At 42.2% G+C, this 24047-nt stretch overlaps 2 protein-coding genes across 2 annotated transcripts in view; one reads left to right on the top strand and one right to left on the bottom strand.

The window, feature by feature from the left end:
- Positions 1 to 24047, bottom strand: part of SCOC (short coiled-coil protein) — a 652090-nt gene that overhangs the window by 41704 nt on the left and 586339 nt on the right. The gene's annotated exons all lie outside the window — the stretch shown is intronic.
- Positions 1 to 24047, top strand: part of INPP4B (inositol polyphosphate-4-phosphatase type II B) — a 257893-nt gene that overhangs the window by 198871 nt on the left and 34975 nt on the right. Inside the window, exons 18-23 of the mRNA XM_063136347.1 lie at positions 1222 to 1369; positions 13309 to 13481; positions 15647 to 15770; positions 17128 to 17245; positions 21074 to 21214; positions 22870 to 22967. Of these exons, the coding sequence (XP_062992417.1) occupies positions 1222 to 1369; positions 13309 to 13481; positions 15647 to 15770; positions 17128 to 17245; positions 21074 to 21214; positions 22870 to 22967 (802 nt within the window). The remainder of the gene's footprint in view (positions 1 to 1221; positions 1370 to 13308; positions 13482 to 15646; positions 15771 to 17127; positions 17246 to 21073; positions 21215 to 22869; positions 22968 to 24047) is intronic.

The following is a 24047-nucleotide window of genomic DNA, read 5'->3' as shown; positions in this document are numbered from 1 at the left end:
ATCATTTCATGCCTTAATGGTCCCCTAGAATAGTGTTATTGGGCAGCTTTATAGAAACATAAAGCTGGATTTAGTCAGAGTAGATACTTGAAATCAATGGGACTTAAGTTGTTGTTGTTGTTGTTATTATTATTAGTAGTAGTAGTATCCCGCCTTTTGCCCAATACTGGGCCTCAAGGCGGTATTACAAAGTTTAAAACATATTTTAAAACATAGGAAAAGAAATGTAATAAATAAATAAAAATAAAATACACAACAAAATTATAAGTCATTAACATAGATGGAAGACCAAATTACTCTCCAAAAGCCTGCTGGAACAAATACGTTTTAGCCTGCTTCCGAAAGCCCATCAAGGAGGGAGCCAGTCTAGCTTCCCCAGGAAGAGAGTTCCAGAGCACTGGAGTAGCCACCGAGAAGGCCCTCTCCCATTTTCCCACCAAGTGCGCCTGTGAAGATGGTGGGACTGAAAGCAGGGCTTCTCCAGAAGATCTTAAAGCACGGGCAGGCTTATAAGGGAGAATACAGTGTTTCAAATAACCTGGACCCGAGCCATATAGGGCTTTATAGGTCATAACCTGCACTTTGAATTATGCCCGGAAACAGACTGGAAGCCAGTGGAGCTGTTTTAACAGGGGAGTTGTGTGCTCCCTGTAACTAGCCCCGGTCAACAATCTGGCTGCAGCTCTTTGAACCAGCTGGAGTTTCCGAACACTCTTTAAAGGCAGCCCCATGTAGAGTGTGTTACAGTAATCCAATCGGGATGTAACTAAGGCGTGTGTCACCATGGCCAGGTCTGAGTTCAGTTGAGAACTCCTAAAATAGTTTACTCCAGAGTTAGTTCTTAGATGTAAGGGCAAAGTTCCTTTGTTTAAATAAATTGAAGACTGGAACCCTGTGCTACCTCCAGTAGCAGAGGCAGTAAGCCCATGTACGCCAGTTGCTGGGGAACATGGCTGGGAGGATGCTGTTGCACTTGTGTCCTGCTTGTGGGTTCCTGGTCGACAGCTGGTTGGCCATGGTGTGAACAGAGTGCTGGACTAGAAGGACCCTTGGTTTGATCCAGCATGGCTCTTTTTATGCTCTTTAATATATTGTATTATTTAGTATTTTTCATAGAAAGATGGGATCTAAACTAACTAAATAAATAAGCTGATTAAACTTCCATTGTGCCTTTTAATGCTTTTTTAAACTATTGAGTAGTGATACTGATACTTTTTTCAGGATAGGGTGTGGGCCAATGTGGGAAAGAGTTTAAACTGCATTATTGCAATGGCGGACAGATTGCTTGAAAAAGACAACGCCCCCAGCATCACTAAGGAAAATGAAAGTGACCCTTCACCGGCAGAACACGTGGCATCTCATATAAGTGGTAAGAAACACATTTTTATGTCATTGAGAAACTGAATACAATAAAAAGCTACAGTAAAGTGAGATAGGAGGATAGTCAGTGGATGAAAGAGCTGATGGTATAGTTCTGTACAATTCTGGCCTTGAATGTAGGGAGACTACTTATCAAATTGCATCTCTGTAGGGTAGTCAAGAATTGCTGGCAGTGCTCAATTTTGTGTGTGCACTACATGAAAACCTCTTTGAAAGAACAGTGTTCTGCTTTGAAGTTTCTGACACATTTTAATCTGCTTTAGGGTTTTCCTGAAAATAGAATTCAGAGGAAGAGTCAAGTGCAAACACTTAACCCTTACCAGCCAAGCTCATTGGGAAATAAGGGAAAAAAGCAGTTGACAGACATAAATTGTTTGCTGTTTTCAAAATAAAACTATCAATACAGTTTGTGAATAATAGGGGTCATAGTTCTGAAGTTTCTCCCACCTAGTGTCCACTTTGAACAGCATTTGAATTGCATAAAGAGAAAAATACAATAAAGAAAGAGAAATTTGGAAGACTAGCCTTCTGTATACTATTACTACTACTTACAGTGCAGTCCTATATGTCTACTCAATAGTAAGGCCCATTGAGTTCAATGGAGCATACCTCCAGGTAATAGGTTCTAGAAATGTAGCGCTAATATCTGTTCAGCACTAAGCATGTGTTAATGAAGGGTGGTGTGTGAAAGATGAAGCTTTAAAGGAAGAGATGGATCCTGATGTAGCCTATTGTAAACATAAGAAAAAGCATAGCTGAAAGAGCAAAGAGGAGAGTGGAAAAGGGGGACTAAGAAAAGTAATTTCAGTTTATGTTGTTGCTGAGAGTGAAAAACAGAAAGATAGCAAGGAGCAAAGAGGGAGACGGCTTTTAAGTGCAAGGAGGGGGAGACTGAATTTCTTGCACGAAGCAACAAGGGTGATCACTCAGAGGCAGCAACTGTGGCTAATTAGTGAAGGAAGCATGGGGAAAAATCTTGAGACCAAGGTGACAGCTCTAGAAGCATTTGACAAACAAACACCACAAGGGAAGAGTAAGAACACCACTAAGTATATAGCTAAAGGAATATTGGCAGAATTTCGGAGATGCAAGGGAACATAATTAGCAATGTGTTATGTTTTATGACACTATTAATATGACCTCAGGTAGCCTGGCTCAACTTGGATAATTCATGAAAAGATATGTCTTTGGACATCTCTACATTAAGAAAAAAAACCCTGCATTCTTATCCGGTTTCAGGTCTTTTCGCATTCACAATGGGCTCCTTCAGACAGCAACGACACGTTTTTGAATTGGGAAGGGAATACAATTCTTTAAATGAAACAGTACCATCTAGTGGCAGAATAAATCCTGTTATAAATTAGATACTGAATTATTTCTGTGTTTTTAAAAAATGGGATTACCCAGAGAAACCGCGAGAGATGTCCTGGCTGTTGACAATGTCATGCAATTGACCCGCAAACTTCTGTGAGTGGCCAGTCATGAGTGTATTATAAATCTCTCATTTAGAGAAGCCCTTTGACTAATTAGCACTGTAATCCTGTGCTCAACCACCATATTTCAATCTGCATTCTTGTTAAAGAACAGATTTTTCTATAGTTTGCAATCACTCCAGAATAAAATATCTCTTTTGTGTTACAGTGGGGTTAGTAGATTTATCCTCCAAATCATTTTGGTAGAAGGTGGGATGAACCAATTCTGCACTGTCCTCCCTCTGTAGTACATTAGACCATCTGGGAGGTCATTATGTTTTTGCTAGAGTTCTAACTGCAACATGAGAACACAGGACGGTGCTTTATACTGGGCCCATCTAGTGCAGTATTGTCAACACTGACTAGCAGCAACTCTTCAGGAGATCAGGGAGGAATTTTTCCAGCCCTCCATGAAGAATTGAACCTGGGACCTTCCGCATGTAAAGTATCTGCTCTACCACTAAGCCAAGCCTCCTTGTCTACTCCCAAGATTTCTGGCATGCTGGGTAAAAGGGCAAAACAGAAATATTTCTACTCCATTAGCATGCTTGAAGCCCATGGAGTAGAATAAAGGTCTAATGCAATCTTCCCAGGCCATGCTACAACTCCACATGTGCTTCAAAGCTTCCAACACACGGAGGAAACTGTAATATCACTTCCTTCTTGGTGTGTTAAAGCCTTTCAGATGTTGCAGGTTAGACATGGCAGCACAGCCAGGGATGACCCAAGTCTATCAACACTATCCCCAGCTCTTATAAACCTGTTGTAAAGAAGTTGGTCCAAGGCATGCTCCAGAAATCCTTTTTACCCAAACTGGCAAGGAGTGCTGTGTGTTTATTCCCCTATGCCTCTCATGGCTACATGAAGAGACCCCCATTACTGGGCATCAGACTGTTGCCCTTCCTTTCTCCCTCTCTTCTACTGCAGCCACAAGGAAGAAGGATGTCTTCATAGTGTTTTCACGATTGCCAAGGGAATAGGAAGGTGGCCAGGTTTTTGTGCGGAGAGGGGCAGACTTGGTGAGAAGGAGGCAAAGATAGCCAGCCAGAGACAGCTCCAACTTAGCCCATTAAGGCATAGTTGCCAAGGGGATCAGCATCCCTGAGGTGAGTTTTTCACCCTGTATGCCTATAGTATCTACTAGTGCCATCTCATGCAGTGAATTTTGTTATGTTTGGGATTTCTCTGTCCCTGCTGATAAGTAAACATAAGTGACGTGGATTTGGGGCAGGGAGACTGATGATGTGATGGACCTGATTTGCATGCACAGTTCTTATAGTCAGAACAGCCAGGCAAGAGAAATTCTCTGTGGGGACGTCAGTTATCCTGGTATGTATAAGATGCAGAGTGGCTTTTAACCATTTCACTTCAGGTGTCAAAAAATGCTAAGGCCAGACTTGCTTTGACTAAAGCATTTTCTCAAGTTTCAAAGTCTGAGACTGAGGGCGTTACTAGACGAGGCCTTAGTGCGCTTTGTGGACCGGTTTCCCTGCTGTGCGTCCACATGACGCACAGGGGAATCCGGCAGCAGGCCGCGCTGAGGCCTGGTCTAACGCGCCATAAGCGAATTTGCTTATGGCGCTCCTTTTCCCCAGCTCCGGCCTCAGGCCGGGGCTGGGGGAAGTCTAGTGACTTCCGCGGCTTTCTGCGGCTACTTGCTTACTCGCGAGTAGCCACGAAAAGCCGCGGACCTGGCACAGCGCTCATACGAGCGCTGTGCCCATCAGCCCGTGGGGGGGGGAAAGAGAGGGGAGGGGGAAGGATGGCAGGGGGGGTGGCAAGGGGGGAGGGCGGGTGACAGAGGGAGCGCCAAGCGCCGCCGCCGCCCGAGCAAGCAGGTGAGCGGCGCTTGCCCGGGCAATGCTGCCCCATGCCAGGCATTGCCCAGGCAAGCGCCACTCACCTGCTTGCTCGGGCGGCGCCGGCGCCCGGCGCTCCCTCTGTCACCCGCCCTCCCCCCTTGCCACACCCCTTGCCATCCTTCGCCCCCTTGCCATCCTTCCCCCCCTGTTAAAAAAAACCCCACTTACCTTCTCCGGCTTCGGGGCGCACGCGGCCCCTTTAAAACAAAAAAAAATGGCTGACGCTGCAGGGACCCGACGTCCCTGCGCATCCGACGTCTGGAAGCCTGGGCGAGGCGCGCTAACGTTAGTGTGCCTTGGCCCCGCCTCCCTGCCGGCATAAGCCGGCACGTCTAGCAAGGGCCCGAGAGAAAGAATCTGGAGAAAATTCACATACCAAAAGGATGGTGGTGAGTTTGGAATGAAGTCACTGGGTAAATAGCTGTCAGGAATGTTTTAAGTATGAAACATCAATGTGATTTCCTTAGAATGGGTGGCCCTTCAGATCCTTTCCAGCTCTGTGAGTTTTTGAGGTTGTGATCTAAGCAAACAGGACTACTACTCACACCAGAGCTCAAGGTGATGTCAAGTTGCCACATTTTTGGAAATGCAGGTACTCAATGCAGAAACAACTGAGGGTATCAGATAAATTGTAATAAATAATATTATAAATTGCTGTTGATAATCCTCTAAACAACTTTTTGAAAATTTCCCATAGAATTTGAACACTAAAACGTTAGTGTTTTTAAAATGCATAGCACATATTTCATTGGGGATTTGGGGTTGCAATTTCTGCAGTAATAACCATGAAGAGAAAAATGCATGTGGTGAAGCGCAGGAATCACAATGGACTTTTGTATGGCTCACTGGATGTGTGTACTTTTTTCAATTTGCTGGAGCATGTTATCGTCACCCCCGCAGAAAACTCCCTTTTCCCCCAGGATAGTCTTGTTTATGTTGCAGTAGGTAGGTTGCGTAGTGAATTTCTTCTTCTTTAGATTGGCAAGAGGGAGGGAGTACGGAAATTAAGAGAAATTGTTGTTCTGCTACGAATAAAATTATAATCAAAATATAGGGTTGGATGTAACCCACGTGTGAGCAGACATCCATTTGCACAACTGGCTTTGCTGTCCTCTCCTCCCTACTCAGCCCCTACCAGCACGTGCCCCAGATCTGCTCTATAGGGTCCTCATCTGGAGCAGATTTATGCATGGGGGGGAAGCTGCAGTAGGGGTGGAAGAAATCCATTCTGCCGGTGGCTCTCCCCCATTGGCAGAATGAGACAATTTAACGCAGGCCACAATTTCCTATAATTCTGTGAACATTCTAGCACTATGTAAAAAAGAATAAAAGAACATAACATGGCAAGCCAACATTCAAACAATTTTGTTTGAATATTGGCTTGCCATGTGGCTTTAATACATAAGCATGCAACAATTTTGTGTTTTTGTTTTGTTTTTTTAAACATGTGCATAGTTTTGGTACTTTTCCATTAAAATCTATCAGCTGTTGGTTTATCTCCTGAATTGCTAACTTTAAACTAGGAATATATTCTCTCTCACATTTCTTGAAGTCTGGTGTTGTAGTATTTTCTTAAGGCTGAATGTGAGATATCAGTTTCCATAGTAACCATCTATGGTGTCATCAGCACAGCATTATGATTTCACTGCAGGATAAAGCAGGTAGAAAGCATTCATTTTTAAGGAAGAAGATTGTTGTAAATCACAGCACAATCTCAGCATTTGTTGTAGAAAATTAATGTTAATATTTTCTACGTCTTTCTCTACAGAATTCAGAATGTCAGTTTCTCTTTTTCAGAATAATTTGAAAAAGCTAATGCAGTTTTCCCCCAACTGATGCTTTTTAGATTTGTTGGCTTATATCTCCCAGAATTCCCCAGACTGCTCTGCTGGTCGTGGGATTCTGGGAGTTGTAGTCCAACGTAGCTGGCGGACACTAGAATGGGGAGGCTGCAGTAACAAGTCTTCACACTCCCTATACATAGGAATTATATTTATGCACATTTAAGGCATAAAAAGCAGATCAAAGGAATAATCTGAAGATGGTTCGGAAGCTGCAGTTTATGCAAAATGCATTGGCCAGACTGATAACCAGAACCAGAAGGTTTGAGCATATAAGACCGACTCTGGCCCGCTTGCATTGGCTGCCTGTACGTTTCTGAGCCCAATTCAAGGTGCTGGTTTTAACCTATAAAGCCTTACACGGCTTGGGACCACAATACCTGACGGAACACCTCTCCCGACATGAACCTACCCATACACTACACTTAACATCTAACGTCCTTCTCCAGGTGCCTACTCCAAGGGAAGTTCGGAGGATGGCAACAAGGGAGAGGGACTTTTCAGTGGTGGCCCCTCAATTATGGAATGATCTCCCCGATGAGGCTCGCCTGGCACTAACATTGTTATCTTTTCGGCGCCAGGTCAAGACTTTTCTCCCGGGCATTTAACACCATATGCTGAGTTTTTTTATCTGACCCCAAAATAGTTGTTTTAAATGGATATTGTCTGTTTTGTTTGTATTTTATACTTTTTATGGTTTTAAATTTTGTATATTTGTTTTTAATGTTCACTGTTTTTAACTTTTGTAAACCACCCAGAGAGCTTTGGCTATGAGGCGGTATGTAAATGTAAATAATAATACAGTGCTTTGTGGGACGGACGCAAGAAATAAGAGACGACACAAGTGATGGAGTTAAACTGGGCCACAGTTATTCAAGATCTGCAAAGGGGGTTCTCCTCAGGCATCCAGCCAGGCCTGCATGCAGGCCTTCCTAAGTGAACAGGCGAGCTTTCCTGGTCCAGCAGGTGGCGCTCGGTTTCGCCACCCCGCTGTCCATCCCCAACCAGGGGTAGGGAGACCTTCCCTTGTCACCCCCCAACCCCTGCCCCCACGGGCTCAAGGTGGGGTGAGCGAGGTCGGCCTCAAAGGTGGTCCTTATCCCCCGGCCTGGCCACAGGGCTCAACACCGGGAGCCCTCGGGAGTCACCAATCACTGAAACAGTGCCTTGGAATCTCGCCATTATATTCCCTCTGGATGCCTTCTCTACCTGCCACAGGGGGCGGCAAGCCACTTGCTTAGTCGCTCCCCCCCCCATCGCCCTAGGACGCCCTTAAGTCCCCTTTGCAGATCATGCAGAAATAAGTCGTTACCAATGTCAGACAGGTGTACGCCGTCCTGTCGATATAGCTCCCTCCGGGCCAGTGTAATCAACGGGTGTCTGATGCTGACATCCCCATGTTTTATCAAATCGCGGAAGATTTCGCCATTGACACGTCGACGCGCCCTCTCCATTGGCTTGATCTCGCCGGATCGCCACGCAAACCTGGGCAGGATGCAGGACCAGATAATTACTATGCCAGGCCAACGCTGCCGAATAACCTTGAAGTCGGCAATTGCTTGCAGTATTAAAGCCTTGCCCTTAAGTAACCCCAGGTCGTTTCCTCCAAGATGAATGATAAGGACCTGTGGTGGCGAGGCCGCAGCTTGAAATAACGTGGGAAGGAGCTGTTCCCACCGCATCCCGCGTCTTCCAAGCCATTGGATGTTGGCCAATTGGCTGAAGCCCAGCTGGGTTCCAATAGAAGAGTTCGCAGCCCTTCTGCCGGCCCAAAAGACCATGCTGTGCCCGCATATGACAAAGCAAATTATTTTATATGTATTGAAATTTGTTCTAGCTTCTTTCCTTGAAACTTGTCTCACTTGTTTAATTGCTGAATGAAACAAGAAATATTGTTTTTTCTTCCATCACTTGCATCATTTGACTTATTTTATTCCCCAGCCAGTAGCCATTTTGACATCATTCATAGTCAAGTGAATGAGGGATAGTAACTCAGACGCAATGAAATTAAGCATAGTCTACCAGCATCTGCTGCCTTTTCACCTCTGTGTTCCCTAAGAGAGGTTGTTATTCTTTCTCCAGTTTGATGATGATTACCTCACCCTTACGTGCTCTTAAAAATGTGATATTGTGAGGCCAAGCTCTCCTATCTAAAGTTTTTTGGGGAATGTGGCTGGATAACATTCCTTTGACTCCGAGGTGCATCACAGGTAGATCATTGTTTATCCAAACTGCATTTCAAATAGATCGTTGTTATAAGAAGTAGGGTTACCTGTAATAAAACTAGTTCTCACGAACAGTAGATAAAGTAGTAAGCCTGCATCTGAGATGCATCACTTCAGACTGGAGGGCAGGGGTGGGGAGAGATTTATATGACTGAATGCTCTTCTGTCCAAAAAAAGAAAAGGAGGAAATCAGTTTTCTCATTGTAGGAATCTCTTTTCCTCCTTTGGGAAATTTAATACCCAGTGAGCTCTCAACTGTAATCTGCAGTTACATTTGAGACCCTGGTTATAACTTTGTCTGTTGTTTGTGAGATCTACAACTTCTACTCTACACCATAGGCCAGGGGCAAGCAGACTTCAGGCTTGCAGAATCTACTTTAGGAACTAGAACCTTGAGATCCACCAACTACAGCTCAATGCCAAATAATGGCTCAGGAGAAGGAGAGCATACTCTTAGAATTAAGGAACAAGAGTGCCTCTGAGCAGATGCTCAGCCCAGGAGTTTGTGAAATGGTAAAAAGAGAGAGAGAGAGAGAACTCTGAATACAGAATATATGTTATTTTACAACCACAGCTAGGTTCCAAATGATCAGATCATCTGGGAGTGGGAGATTAAGGGTCTAGATCAGGGAATGTATTCCTCCTTTCTTGCCAGGCAGATTTGAATTTATGGCAACCACATGTAGAGGAAAGCAGTATTTCTTTGAGCTGCTGTATGGAGGTATGAAACGCTGCACTTAACAGTTATTAAAAGGTACATTGTGAGAGCAGCGCTTACTGGGTCTGGTTGGCAAAGAGGCGAGAACAAATTAGACACATGGGAATAACTGGGTAATAAATTGGCCACAACTTTATTGACTCACTTGAATAGGCTTGGCGGCAGCATGGGGCATGGATCCTGTAATCAGCCAGCCTGCCTGCTGACCGATTCCCCTTCCTGGCCCACATGCCAGGGGCACTGGTGGTGGATGGTAGGGCCAGGGAACACCACGGCATGGACCGCTAGTGTGAAACCCTTTCTACCACCCTGGGGCACATCACTGCGTGGACTGCTAATGTGAACTCCTTTCCACCTCCCTGGACGTGGCCAGCTCGCAGCCCCCATGTTGGTCTGGTCTTGGCGCCACGTCCCCGAGATCCCTCATGGGAATCCTCACTGTGGGAGAGCAGGAAGGCCAATCCTGCTCCCCCTCACCAATGGATCCAGCCCAATGCCTATCACACCTACGTAAGTTGTGACAAATGTTATAAATTGAAGCATCCACAGAGAATATACTGATAGTCCAGATCAACTTATTTACAATAGAGTTAATCTTGCAATGGGGAAGTCAAAAACCTTGCACAGTCTTTGCCAATTGCTGTGCAGGTAAAATTCCGTCGCAGGCCCATTAACTGGCGACTACTTCTGCCACTGCAAGACATCTTACTACCAGGAGTGGGTGGGTGGGGAAGCCAGCAACTGGAATCCTGGAGCCGCATGGGAGGACTGCCTGAGACTGAATGGAGGCAGAACAAAGGAGAGATCTCACTCTGCCGGATCTGCCTCTTTGGCCACACCCATCATCGCACTGATTGGCTCAGCAGTCCCCTCCTGGGAAAGAGATGCTGCTGCTGGGTCTACGCTGCTGCGGTGGCTGTACCACTGCACCGCTCTCCACCAGCCTTTCTCCCTTCGCTGCCAGCCAGCGCTCCTCATAATTCACTGCTCCCCGTTAAGCAAGGAACTAGGCTTACCCTCAGGGCTTTTTCAAATGAGCAAAACAAAGTACTCTCATGGCTAGCCACTCCCAGAAGTTCACGCATCTTTTTGATGACGTCGGCCAGGACGTCTCCCGCAGCTCCCCTCCCCTTATTCCATTATAAAGTAGATCAAAGTAAAGTTGGACTAAACCCTAATGGTGCAAAATTGGCAGTGTGTAACACTGAGGTTGTGTGCTATGAATTTGCCAAGGAAGGACTTTCCTGTGCCTGCGATCGAGGGAGAAGAGGGTAAAATGCTTCCCTGCAACAAAGGGAGGCAGATCTGATCCCACCACCACCAAGAGCACCCCTTTAAGTTCAATGGGACTTATTCCCAAGTAAGTGTGCTGAGGGTTTTATGTCTACCCAGAAGTAAGTCCTGGCTTTCCTGGGGGCTGCGAGGAAACAGTACAGCAGACTTTCCCTCCCATTCTTTGCACATATGCCAGGGAGGGAGGGAGGCGCTTCCTCGATTCAAACATTTAAAGGAGTAAACAGGATCTTCTGCCTTTTCACCCCTCTCCTCTGGTGTAATCAGCTCGTTTCGATCGTGCCAAGAACCAGGAAGCACAACAGCACTGGGTAAACAATGCGATTTCCTTTAGTGTAGAGACTCTCTTCATCCCTGTTGCAACTGGTTACCTAGTAAGCTTCATATCAGAATAGGGTCTAGAACCCGGGTCTCTCCAGTCCTAGTCTAATGCTCTAACCACTACACTACATAGTTATTATAATATGAAGCCCGAGGCTTGGTTGTCTTGCTGTAAGTGTTCTGGAGTTATGTGCTTTGCAAGAAACCTTTCCTATGGCACATCTCCTCTCTGTTTGTGGCATACTTTTTGTCATATATTGCATTGGTTCATCTGTGTGAGGGACATTGGTTCATTTTGATGCCCTACCTTGGGACAAGAGGTTAGACTAGGTGGTCATTTCACTTTTTTTTCGGAATAAAAAAACCCTCTGCATTCCATAAAACTGGATTTTAAATCTTTCCCAAAGTCAGTGTTTTAATAATAAGATTGTAATGAATTTTTCCATTTCAAGTCAAAAAATCACTTTTTTGGGGGGTGGGGAAACATTTTCCAGCCCCCCATTATGAAAAATCCTCTTTTCTTAATTCTGCTTACTATCATTATTTCCACTACCTGCTGCTGCTTTGGTGCCCATTTCCCCCTTTTAATGCTTTTGGATTTTGGAGTGATACAGAGGATTCTAGGCAATCAGGGGTTACACAGTGAACAAGATGATGTCATGGCAGGAGGTAGCCAACCATGATGACATCTGTAAGGGCAAATCAATAAGGATTGAGGTTAAAACTTCTTAAAACAATCATATAAGTGACTATATCCAATTAGGGCTCAGCAGAGTGAATGTGATGATGACAGACATTCAGTCAGATTTGTTATATGATACATCACGGAGGCAAGCAAAGTCCATTGAGAGTGCAGGCAGTGCTTTCAGAATAGGTGAATGCTTATCAAAGACTCACTGAACACTTACTGAATGGGCAGGTATGTTTTTTAATGCTGCTGGGGGAAATGTTTGTGAATGGTATTACTTTTGGTTCAGCTCTGCTTGATACATCAATCCTTTTCACTAGGTGAACTTCACATGAGAAGTTGAAGAGTATGGGATGGTCTCACATCTCTATTTTTGAACCCATAGTTAGATGGTTGTTGACTGTGCCATGAATGTAGATGCTGGCCATTTCATAACAAGCTACATGGCGGGGAAAGTGAGAGATGGCCCTTTGTTGTATTTTAATAGTTATATGCACTTCCTTGTTTTGAATTATGAAGAGGTTTATCCCTAGAGGGCCTCAGAAGCAGGGAGGAAAAGAGGATGTAGAGAAAGAAAGGAGGAGAAAGGAGGAAGTGGGGGGATATAAAATAAGGATTTAGAAATAAAGTGTAATTCTGTTTACATCCAAACCTTGTTTCTGGATTCACCTTATTGAGAAGAAAATACAAAAAAAGAAAGGAAAAAACCCCACCTCTCTGTTCCGTCTGTTCCGGCTCATCCTCTCTAGTCATCCTTTGCATACAATGAAATAGAATGGCTGAAATGCCTCCAAGATGTTGCGGGGTGAGATGGTAAATTGGAGAGGAACTGAGCTGCTTTTAAGCAACATTGGCACCGTACATGTTGTTGTATCCTATTGTTTAAAAGTACACATGATCAGAAATTGGCATTTCCTGTCAATGTCAGAACAGAAATGTATTGTAGCTTTGCCTTTCCTGCATCTCAGGACTACTTGTGCCAGCTGCTGCTTAGCCCTAGTTTATGTGTCAACTTTTAAGCAAAGTTGGAGTTTGGCTGCACGTGATCGTTCGATAAAAGAGATCAATATGTAGCACTTCCTTAGCTTGGCTAGAAATTCATTGCATAATATTTCATTCAGTTGAGCAAGCATTTCATTAATTTTGTTTTTAGTGTGTGTGTTTTTTCCTGCTTTGGTTTCCTCTCAAATTGCTCTTTACTCACGGAGGTTGATTTAATCAGTTCACCTCAGCTACGTTCTGAGCATATAATTAGGTTTCAACAAACTGCTTTTTTGAAGATTTGAGCTGAGCTGATAAATTCTAAGCACTGGGAAGAGTAGTAATGAGGGAAAAAGGAAAGTTGAGTCCTTACAAACATTAGTGCGCATGAGAATAAGAAGTGGTTTTAGAACTTATCTCAGCTCTGAGAAAGATACTGTATCTATGTGTGTTTATACACACACACACACACACACACACACACACACACACTGATCACCATTTACAACGTTCCTCTTTTGTTACAGGTGACTGGTATGAACAGCTTTATCCCCTCACAGTTACACTGAAGGACTGTATTGGAGAGGTGGTGACAAGGGCAAAGGAGTCCATGTCTTTTGTTCTGCTTCAGGAGCTTGCATGTAGTTTGCCGCAATGTTTAATGCTGACCCTAAGAAGAGATATTGTCTTCAGTCAAGCAGTAGGTGCTTCTTCCATTCCATAAACTTGTGTGTTTTATTTTGTTACAGAGCATTTAATTTAAATCATGCCACGTTTAACTGAACTAGACTTTAAAATAAAAGTCTATAGCCTGGAGCAGTCTCCCCCAAACTGGTGATCTCCAGTTGTTTTGGACCACAACTAGGGATGGGGGGGGGGGAATTCATTCAGTTCACATTTTAATTCAAACTTACCTAATTTTGCATTTTCAAAATGAAATTCAGTTACACTTTGAAATTCACACTTTTCTTGATTTTGCAGTAGAGTCCTCCAATCAAACAATGTATTCAAAATGAATATATTCATGGAAATCACATTAAAAGCGTATCGTATTAACAAAAATGCTTGCAAATATGTGTACATTAGGCAAGTTTGCACAGAAAAACACATTTATTGAGAGATATATGAACAAAAATGCCTGCAAATTTTAATGGAAACTTTTTTTTTAATTCTCAGCTTTCTCAAATTTAAGATAGGAAATACCTACAGCATTTGGGATGAAGTTAAATGAACATCGGGGGGGGAGGGGATTAAAAAAAACCTAAAATTGATAGATCTGTCCATTCCAAGCTACAGCTTTCAGCATTCCTGACCATTGTCCATGCTGGCTGGGCTGCTGGGAGTTGAAATTCAAAAGATTTGGAGGGCACCCAGTTTGATAATGCTGGCCTGGTGTGTAAAGGCATCTGGCATTCTACCTATTCCAGGCAGTGCAGAAGGAAAAAATCCTTTCTGTCTCTCCACAGAAGATCACTAGACTTCACCACGCGAGACACTGAAATACAGTGAATTTCTATTTATGAGTCAACCACATTTGAACAGTGTTTGGCTAATAGCTGCTTGCAATGAACATTTACTGAACAATTTTTGGTGGACAAATACTGCGATCTGTGTTTGCCACAACATGTAAAGCAGCCCACATCTGTTGTTTCTGCCACTGCTTTGGATCCAGCTCTTAAATATTTTGTGGTGCTTTCTATCATGCTTTCTATCATGTCCTGCCATGTAGGACACAGCTTGTTTATGCGTTGAAGTTGTATGTTTATATCTTTGTACATAATGTGCCTCTGTGCCTGGCGCATCCCATTGTGTATAGGCCTTGTGTATAGGCCTTGTTCATTCGAAAGATGGAGGGAGGGCGTTTGAGCAGATATAGAGTTATTTTACAGACCAAGAATATGATTTTATTTATTATTATTTATTTATTTATTTAGAATATTTATATACCGCTCCCCATTGAAAAATTTCGGAGCGGTGTACAATGTAAAATGAAAATAAAAACAGAATAAAAACAGTTAAAACAAAATTTAAAAGAAGCAATAACAGTAGTCCAAGGCTGCATGTTAGAGAAAGGCTTCTTGGAATAAAGATGTTTTCAGGAGGCGCCGAAAGGAGTACAAGGTTGGCGCCTGCCTGACCTCCAGAGGCAGGGAATTCCACAGGAGGGGCGCCAGAACGCTGAAGGCTCTTCCCCTGGTGGATTCCAATTTTAATTTTAAGTTAAGCACTGCAGCAAATGCTGCTTTTAGAAATATAAAAACACATCCTAAGGTATATATGCACCTATACATTCTTTGGAAGGTTGAGGGGAGATGCACATGTTAAAACTGGAGATTTGATTTGAAAAGCTTGATGGGTACATTCAAGAAAAGTTAAATTGGTGCTATCTAGTGGCAGGAAAATTTGGTATTGTGCCCTGTTAGGATAATGGTCCATTGCTCAATGGAAGGCTTTTAATGATGCAAATATTCAACTTCCTTCCTGCTGTTTATTCATCTTTTCTTTTTGATGGCTAAATTCATATGGTACGGATAAGCTACAAAGTAGAACCCGTGCAGATTTGAGTCTTTCTGATCTCTGGAATTGTTCAATCTGTTCTTGCTGGTTTATTATTCTATAAAATCTATTCTTGGTCTAAAATCTCATAGGACATTTTAATCTGTGATGTTCCTTCTGCAGTATCACTTGGAAAAATGTTTTAGTTGTATCTTTCCAATATTTAATTTATTTTTTTGTAAAAGCAAGGCTTATTCAAGATGAATTTGTGTTATCATTAACATGTAAGTGGAATTCTTTTCAGAAATCTTGTTTTTATTTCTAACGTAATTAATATTTCTGTATGGGTTATTATTGTCATCACTCTAGCTTTCTGGATTGGTCTGTGGATTTATAATCAAATTACATTCTAGTTTACGTGATCAAAGCTTCCTACAGCAGCTTCATACAGTGGGGTTAATTGTACAGTATGAAGGACTCCTCAGTACATATAGTAAGTATTGCATGTATTCAAGCATTCTAAAAACCTAATATAATTTAAATCATGCCAGGTTTAACTGAACTAGACTTTAAAATAAAAGTCCATAGCCTGGAGCAGTCTTCCCCAAACTGGTCTTATTGAACTAGTTCTTGTTTCAACCTACATTCTGAAATCTGGCCAAGAAGTATTCTACCACTAGGCAGCAAGTATGCTTTTAAAAGTATTTTAACAGCTTTGATCTGAACTGTGTGCCAACAGCATTTATTAAACATTCATGTAGATTTTTGTGCTGTTTTCCTAAACATGCTTATTTAGAAATTTAAGATCTATTAGTAAAATCTAAGCTGAGTTAAAATAAAACCATCACGTACTTCCCATGTTAGAAACTTTATCTAGATACTTACTCTTGAACAAGGAAAAAGTACAAACATAGCTGCATGCTACATATTAAATTTTAGCCCTAACTCTGTGTTTAATGTTGAGCACTAAGATGCAAACTGACTCTTAATGATAATAAGGGCCTATACACTTTATGCAAAAACATGTATATGCTGTTTGATATGGTGTACATTTTAATATGCATGTTGGAGCAATGGCCAAGCTCACATGATTGCCCAGTATTCCTGGGCCTAACTGTCACATTTTCTGTTGGCTTAAACTAGCTTACTCTCTCAGAAGTATTCATCATTTCCACGACTTTTGCATCACAATTAATTATACAACTGAGCTAGACAGATATGCCAATATTAAAAATGCCCCAGAGCATCAAGTACATTTGTTACTATGTATAAGTGTTCCACACAAGTAACAAAATGGGAAAGAGTATCATCACCTCTGTGAAAAAATAGCAGCTATTGAATGCTGCATAAGCTCTTGCATAATTAAAGCTATTGTTTATATGATGGGCAACAATGATCCGTTTTTGCATTATAATGCTTAGAGACATCTCAATTCATTTGAATTGAAAAGTAATGCACAGTTAATTAGATATGGCAAATATTATATATGCAATGTCCATCAGTGATTCAGACTTGCAGTGCAAAGCGCAATGTCTCCTTTTCTGGATAAGTAGCCCAAACATGTGATGTCACACCTTTGTGATAGCAAAAATGTACATGAAACTATGGAACATGTTTTACATATCCATAACCAAAATGTCAAAACAAATAAACCCTGTAATACGTGTGTTTGTGTAGATACATTATAAATGTCGATATAACAGCTTAATATGAGACCCCGACACACAAATTTGGGAAAATGTGATTTAAATGCCATTATCACTTTTCTAAAACCAAACCAGTGCTGCTCCTCAGTCAGTCATGTTTTCCTTTCTCATTTTATTTGGAAATTCAATTTTCTTCCTGTGTAGGCGAGGAAATCGGAATGCTAGAAGACATGACGGTGGGGATATCAGATTTACAAAAAGTAATGTTTAAAATAACTGAAGCCAAATCAGATGACCTCTTGCCTATTATAACTGGAAGGCGGTAAGTATTATCTGTTTCACGCAACAAGAACGTAACGTTATCCTGTGCCAGAAAAATCAAATGGTAGCTTGTCTGATTCTTTTCTAGTAACAAGCTGGCTTACTTGTGTAACTAGGGCCTAATCTACACCAAGCAGGATATTGCACTGTGAAAGAGGAATGAAAGCTGTATATAAAAGGCAGGAGCCACACCAAGCAGGATATAGCAGTATGAAAGCGGTATGTGTCAATGGGCCCCAACAGTTGTCAGTGCATTTCAATAACACTATAAAACAGTAATGTGACTCCTGCCTTTTATATACCACTTTCATACCACTTTCATAGTGCAATATCTTGCTTGGTGTAGATTAGATTTAGGATTGGCAACAAAAAGACAGAATGGAGAATAAACGTCCTGGGTAAGCTTGTAAAGATAATACACTTTTGGAATATCCTAGTATATTTGAGAGAAATAGATTACTGTATAAAGCACTGGCCATGTTTCTCGCCTGCCCAAGGGTCTCTACTTCCCTTGCTCGGCTTCGTCCATTTTCTTCTGCTGCCCCTTATGCCTGGAACGCTCTTCCAGAACATTTGAGAACTACAAGTTCAACCGCAGCTTTTAAAGCTCAGCTAAAAACTTTTCTTTTTCCTAAATTTTTTAAAAGTTGATTTTGTTCTGACTTTATACTATCAGTTTTACCCTACCCAGTGCCTGTTTACCCTACCCTGTGCCTGTTTGCTTTCTCTTCCCCTCCTTATTGTTTTAGTATGGTTTTATTAGAATGTAAGCCTATGCGGCAGGGTCTCGCTATTTACTGTTTTACTCTGTACAGCACCATGTACATTGATGGTGCTATATAAATAAATAATAATAATAAAATACTGCTGCTCTCTGATACTGAAATCCTCACATATTTATTGAATAATGGCATTTTGTTACCAACTTTTCTCTGTGTGTGTATACAAACAAGGACTTTCACACAGGAATGAAAGAGGGTGTTTTTTTTAAGCATCATTTCCTAAGAGAGTTTAACCTTAAAAAAAGTGCTACTAATCTCACATTGTCAGCCTTACAATATTATTCCCCATTAAGGTTCTATGAGTTTGAACCATAATCCAAAGCAGACACAGAAGGCTTTGATTTATGGATAGGGAGTCAAAGAATAGCAAAAATACTTCCTGATGCATAAAATGGTTCCAAGTTCGTCATGTCTTTTGAAAATCAGCCACCATTAGAGGTGGGTAAACCTTTTAAATCTTGGTTTACGTGCCAGTATTGTCTTTCTAAAACCAAAGCACAGAGTAGCTACTGATTTGATGTTAAACTTTATCTTTGTATTGGGAAATGAAAGCTTCTGTTTAGGAAATAAGAATGCCAGAAAGCAAAGCTGTAGGAATATCAGATTTACAAAAGTTTCTATTTAGGAGCTTCCTAGGACAGTATGAAAAATGCTCTTTCAAAGTGTATTCAGATACATCCCAGCTAGTTAGAATTTAGTAAAGAAACAAAAGGCTTGATGAGAGCAGTTTCACTGCTAAAAGGCATAAATGGAAAGATTACAAAAAAGGCCTGTTTATTTTTCTGCCGGCCCACCCAATGTTACAGAGATGAGGTAGTATCCCATAGGGGCCATGCATGCATGGCCAGCCTTGCCAGGCACCCGGCCTCATGTGCCTGGACCTGCCAACCCAGGTCCACGAGCTTTGGGTGGGGGAGAGAGAGGGAAGCCCTGATATGAAAAAGAAATAACCTGCCCCTTCCAGAAATCAGTGCTTTTCCTTGTGTCGGGGCTTTCCCCTGCATGTGCTGTATTGTGGTTGTGCGCAGTAGGAGCCACATGCAGACCTGTGCTGGTGGGGCTGGATGCGCATGGGCCAGAGTCAGTGGGCAGACTGTGCACACACAGCCCCTATTGGATAATGCCCCCTTAACTCTTTCCTCAGGGACTACTTAAAACACAGAACCACATATTATAATTTTAGAGATATACATCCAAAATATACCACACAATTAATACCATGGACTAATTTTATCCATTTACAAATCCCCTACAAACTTTAAACAAAAAAAAATTCACAATTAAAACTCATAAATCAGAAGCCTTACGTGAATGCGTTTATAAGCAATTACAATATAATAGACACAACCAACCACTAAAACTCTCTTACCTGCACTCGTCTAAAACTCCTAGTCACTTCACATGACACTAAAGCACTAGCCCTATTCAGGTGTGCATCTGCTTGCATGTAGAGCTAAAATTCGTACTGGGATGTGTGTGCTCACATAAGCCCTGCCACAGCATCCTTGTGAATGTCTAAAGAGGACAGTGTAAGCACATTAAGCTGAATGCACATACAGCGTTCCCATGATCGTGAACCCTGCCATATCAGGGTTTCCAGTCATGGGAACTCTGTAAGCCCATTGAAAGTGTGAAGGACTACATGGAAGCCATTTACATTGGGACACTTGGGGCAAGGCTTATGTGCATGTCCACATATCCAGTTTAGCCACACACACAAGTTGGCACATGGATGAATAGGGCATCCATCTGTCTGTCTGTCTGTCTATGCAAACAGAGATGCTCATCTCAAAAAACCAAAAACCAGAATAGTATTCTTCACTCTCCAGGAACTATCACTAATTGCCATTTTTATAAAGAAGAAAAAAATACAAAGCACAATCTTAATAAAGGAAGAAATTCTATTCCATCATTCAGCCCTCCTGGGAAATAAACTCCCAAGCTCCAGAATCCACTTGATCTTATCCAGCAGGATGACATTTTTATGTTAAGATGTATCTTCTGTAACTTTGGTGACTTTGGTATTTCTCTCACAAACAACCTATTTTGTACAGCTTTTCCTCTCTGGAAATGCTACATCTGCTTCTGGTAATATCTCACTTCAACACCAGATGTCCTGTGGATAGAAGAAACTCATTAACGCTATAAAAGTGCTGCAACTTTTTAATTTCGCAAAAGCGCATTTACTTTTTAGGAAAGTCTACTGCAAGTACAGAAACATTTATTCATAAGCATGATAGTGTATAAGAAACACAGTTCAGAAGTTGCGCAGGCTTAATTGATATTCACATAAGTGTGTGGTTAGAGGCTTAACTCTTGTTGAGTTTAACAAAATGTGTACAGAAACGATAGGCATTAAAAATCTATTCTTAGAAGATGGAAGCTATCTTCACCTGTAATCAAACTGTGATTTAGCACTGTATAAATAAGCAGTGACACAGCCTGAGCTTGCACACTCCCACAACTCATGCACAGCGATTTCGTGATTGACTTCCAATTTTTTGGAAAACCATCACTTGCTGTTGTGGGTGAATGTGTTAAGTTGTGGTTTGAGCAAACCATATTTTGTGAGTGAAGGAGGTGAGAAAGTAAAGAAACAACACAACTGTATGGATTGAAAATTGGGCCACATTTATTATATTTGATCTGTAAAGGGGGATCCCTGGGCGGCCACTCTGCAACGCTAGCCCTAGCCAGTCGATGTAATTGGGCGAAACATTCTTTGCCTGCTGGATGTTGATTATAGAATCTGCATCCCTCAGGATTCCCCCATTTGGGAAAAGGGGGGAAATCCCCTGTCACATCCCTCAGGCCGCGAAACACCGAGTGTGTGTGTGTGTGTGTGTGTGTGTGTGTGTGTGTAGATGGCCCCACAGGCAATCTTTATCCCCCCCCCCCGGCTGGGGCCACAAAAAGCTCAGCGGGAGGCCCTTTGGCATCACCTGTCACCGCCACCAATGCCTCAGAATGATCACCATCCCTAACCAGACAATCAAAGAACTTTACTTTTACATTGCACAAGTTAGTCTTATTCTTTTGTTTTCTAGGGGACATTATGTAATAGAAATCAGACTTCCAGAAAAAATGTTTGCTCTTCTGCCACAAGAGATTAAAGAAGGGAAAATGCTCCATGTATATCCAGTTCTCTTTAATGTTGGAATCAATGAACAGCAAACTCTTGCAGAAAGGTAAGTCCACAGGATTGTGTTTGGTTTCTGTTTGGGTACATTATGCATGGCGCTGCCCACCCATGAAGTAACAGCATAATTACCTAGGATCTCACACCTATAGAAGGCACCGAAAAAACACCCTCGCCCAGGTGTTTGCAGCAATCTAAACTTAATTTTTCAGGTCAAAGCCCACCCACTGCAGGATATATCTTTGGTACTGGAAATTCTGGTTTGTGGATTTGATTGGAAAAGAAGAAGAGACTTGATTGGGGGGGGGGGTGTACCTTATTCTTCAGACACAGCCTAAGCAGTGAATGACTGGGTTCAGATGACACAATAACCAATGGTAGGTTAAATCGTCAACAGTTGGTTATTGTGTCAACTGTCAGGACTTTTTCACACCACGGTCAGTTATTCAGCCAAAATAACCAATGCAAATAACCAATACTGCGCAGAGTTGACTATTTGAACAACCGTTGGTTAGCATGTTATCTGTCAGGCTCTGATGACTATTTCATCGCACACAGTCAGTTATTTTTGGCAACTACAGAGTCTCTTGGCAAGAGCAACCAAAGTGGCAGTTGCTGTTCTAGTTCAGCAAGCAGATTTCACGTTGGTTGATGGGATACCAGCAGGAGGACTGAGGAGGGGAGAGAGAGCGGGGTCAATCAAACATACTATTGACTAATAGTCAACTCGATGCTGCCGTAATCAACTGTGGAGTTGTCTATTGACCCACCATTGACTATTGTGTTGTCTGAACACAGCCTATTTCTCACTAAGAGTGTGCTGCTGTGTTGTTCCCATTATTGAAGCCTGTAACCAGAGGACCGACCACTATTGAGAAGATGATCAATCTGCTACAGCATTGTTGTCATAAACATTTTTTTATTCACCTGAACGGGTGATAAACTGTCTGCAGTAGAACAGCAGATGAGAGCTGTATATTGCTGATCAGAGCTGTATATTGCTAATATGCAAAAATCAGGCTAATTCTATCACAGTAAAAGGTGAACCCTGTAAAAACTCACACCTTGATTGTAAGACTTCCATAAGTGCTTAGGATGGGGTGTAACAAAAAGTGTGTGAGTGTACAGTCCAGCTGTCCCCAACTTGATGCGCTCCAGATGTGTTGGACCGCAGTTTCCAGATCCCCCAGGTTGCTGGTTCAGGGATGCTGAGAGTTGTGGTCCAGCACATCTGGAGGGCACCCCCTTGGGAAGACTGGCAGAGTCAAAAATGCATGAACAGGATTCTAGCAGATGGCCTTCACAGGATAGTGTTACATTCAGTGACCTCTTGATCTGTTCTGTGCTATGTATTGTACACAGACTGTAAAACCAAAAATCTACCTCAGGCAACTTCACCTGTTGTGTTGCATCTGCCACAGGTAATTGAAGTCATCTGAAAAATCTAACCACCTTTGATACTTCCACAGACAGCCTATGTGATCACGGCCTACATGGAATGGCAAGCTGCCCCACCAATGCCTTTGGTACTTGCCTTTTTTGGGTGGGGATGGGGGTGGGCTCTAGAGTTGCTCTGCAAATAACAAGTAATAATAAAAAGGAAATCAGAGCTTTTTTGTTTCTTTCCTGTTCCATTTCTTTGGGGGAGGGGCATGTCTTCTGCAGAAATGCTTCTATGCCAATTCATCTGTTATGATTGTTTAGGTTTGGAGATACCTCCTTGCAAGAAAGTGTTAACCAGGAGAATTTGGAACTGCTAAAAGAGTATTACAAGTTGTTTACGGAAAAAATGCCTCCAGATTGTAAGTATTTTTTTAAAAAATCCATCATTATATTGAAGTTGTGAGGTGTACTAAACTGTGGGCTAATATAATTCCATCTGAAGTTATTTTCATTAATTTATAAGTCTATGACTGGGTTTGGACAATACTCAGAGGGGAAGACGGCACCGTGGCTTCTTTTCCCTGCCTGGCACATGTTCTTATGTGCCCGCTGTTTCCCTAATTACCTTTGTTGCAGCCCAGGTTGCCTTGCTGTCCAAACCTGGTGAGGTGCACGGTGGGGTGATTTGGAAGCCACCCCTGCTGCGCACCTCATCAGGACATCACAACCTGTACCGCGGCAAGGCTAATTAGGAGAATAGCATATGCACAAGCAGCACATGCAGGCCAGGGAAAAGAAACCACGAAGGCTGTTTTTCCCCACCCATCATCCAAACCCGGCTTATGACTCTCAGTGCAAACCTAATGGCGGATTCATTGTTTAATTACAAATAGTGCCCTTTGTCATTCTCCCAAATCCTTTTCATTTGAAATAAAATTTCTCGCTGGTATCTGATAGAGATGTAAAATTTCTGGAAATTTTAAAACAATAGGAAAAAGGGGGATTCCCCCCCCCCAGTATTTTTTTTAAAGTGGGGGGAGGGGGAAAAGTGAAATTTGGGGGAGAATAGAAATACAAGGAATACTTATTTTAGCACTCTTTACAGATCTACTGAAGGTGCCTTTCAGATATTTTGGACTTCAGCTCTCATAAGCCTCAGGTAGCATACTGGGCATTGTAGTCCAAAATATCTGGAGGGCACCAGGGTGAGGAAGGTTGCTTTAGGAACATAAAGCAGCCTAAAGTTACATTGTCTATAGATGCTCATAAAATTATGTATGTCTTGCTCATAAAATTATCATTATCTTTAAAATCTTTAAACAGTAAACTCAGTAAATTTGTAATTGGTGTCTGAATAAATTATACTACTAAATATAATACACCAAACATGGTAATTTTATGAGCAAACCAAGTTATACATAATTTATTTTAGGTTCCTATTTTATGTCTGACCAGAGAAACTTCAGCAAGTAGTCCCTGAAATATCTGAATCATCCTAG

This window comes from Elgaria multicarinata, chromosome 10, assembly GCF_023053635.1.
Source record: "Elgaria multicarinata webbii isolate HBS135686 ecotype San Diego chromosome 10, rElgMul1.1.pri, whole genome shotgun sequence".
Lineage (NCBI taxonomy): Eukaryota > Metazoa > Chordata > Lepidosauria > Squamata > Anguidae > Elgaria > Elgaria multicarinata.
Note: the sequence above shows the minus strand (reverse complement) of the source record. Positions and strands in the feature narration are given on the sequence as shown.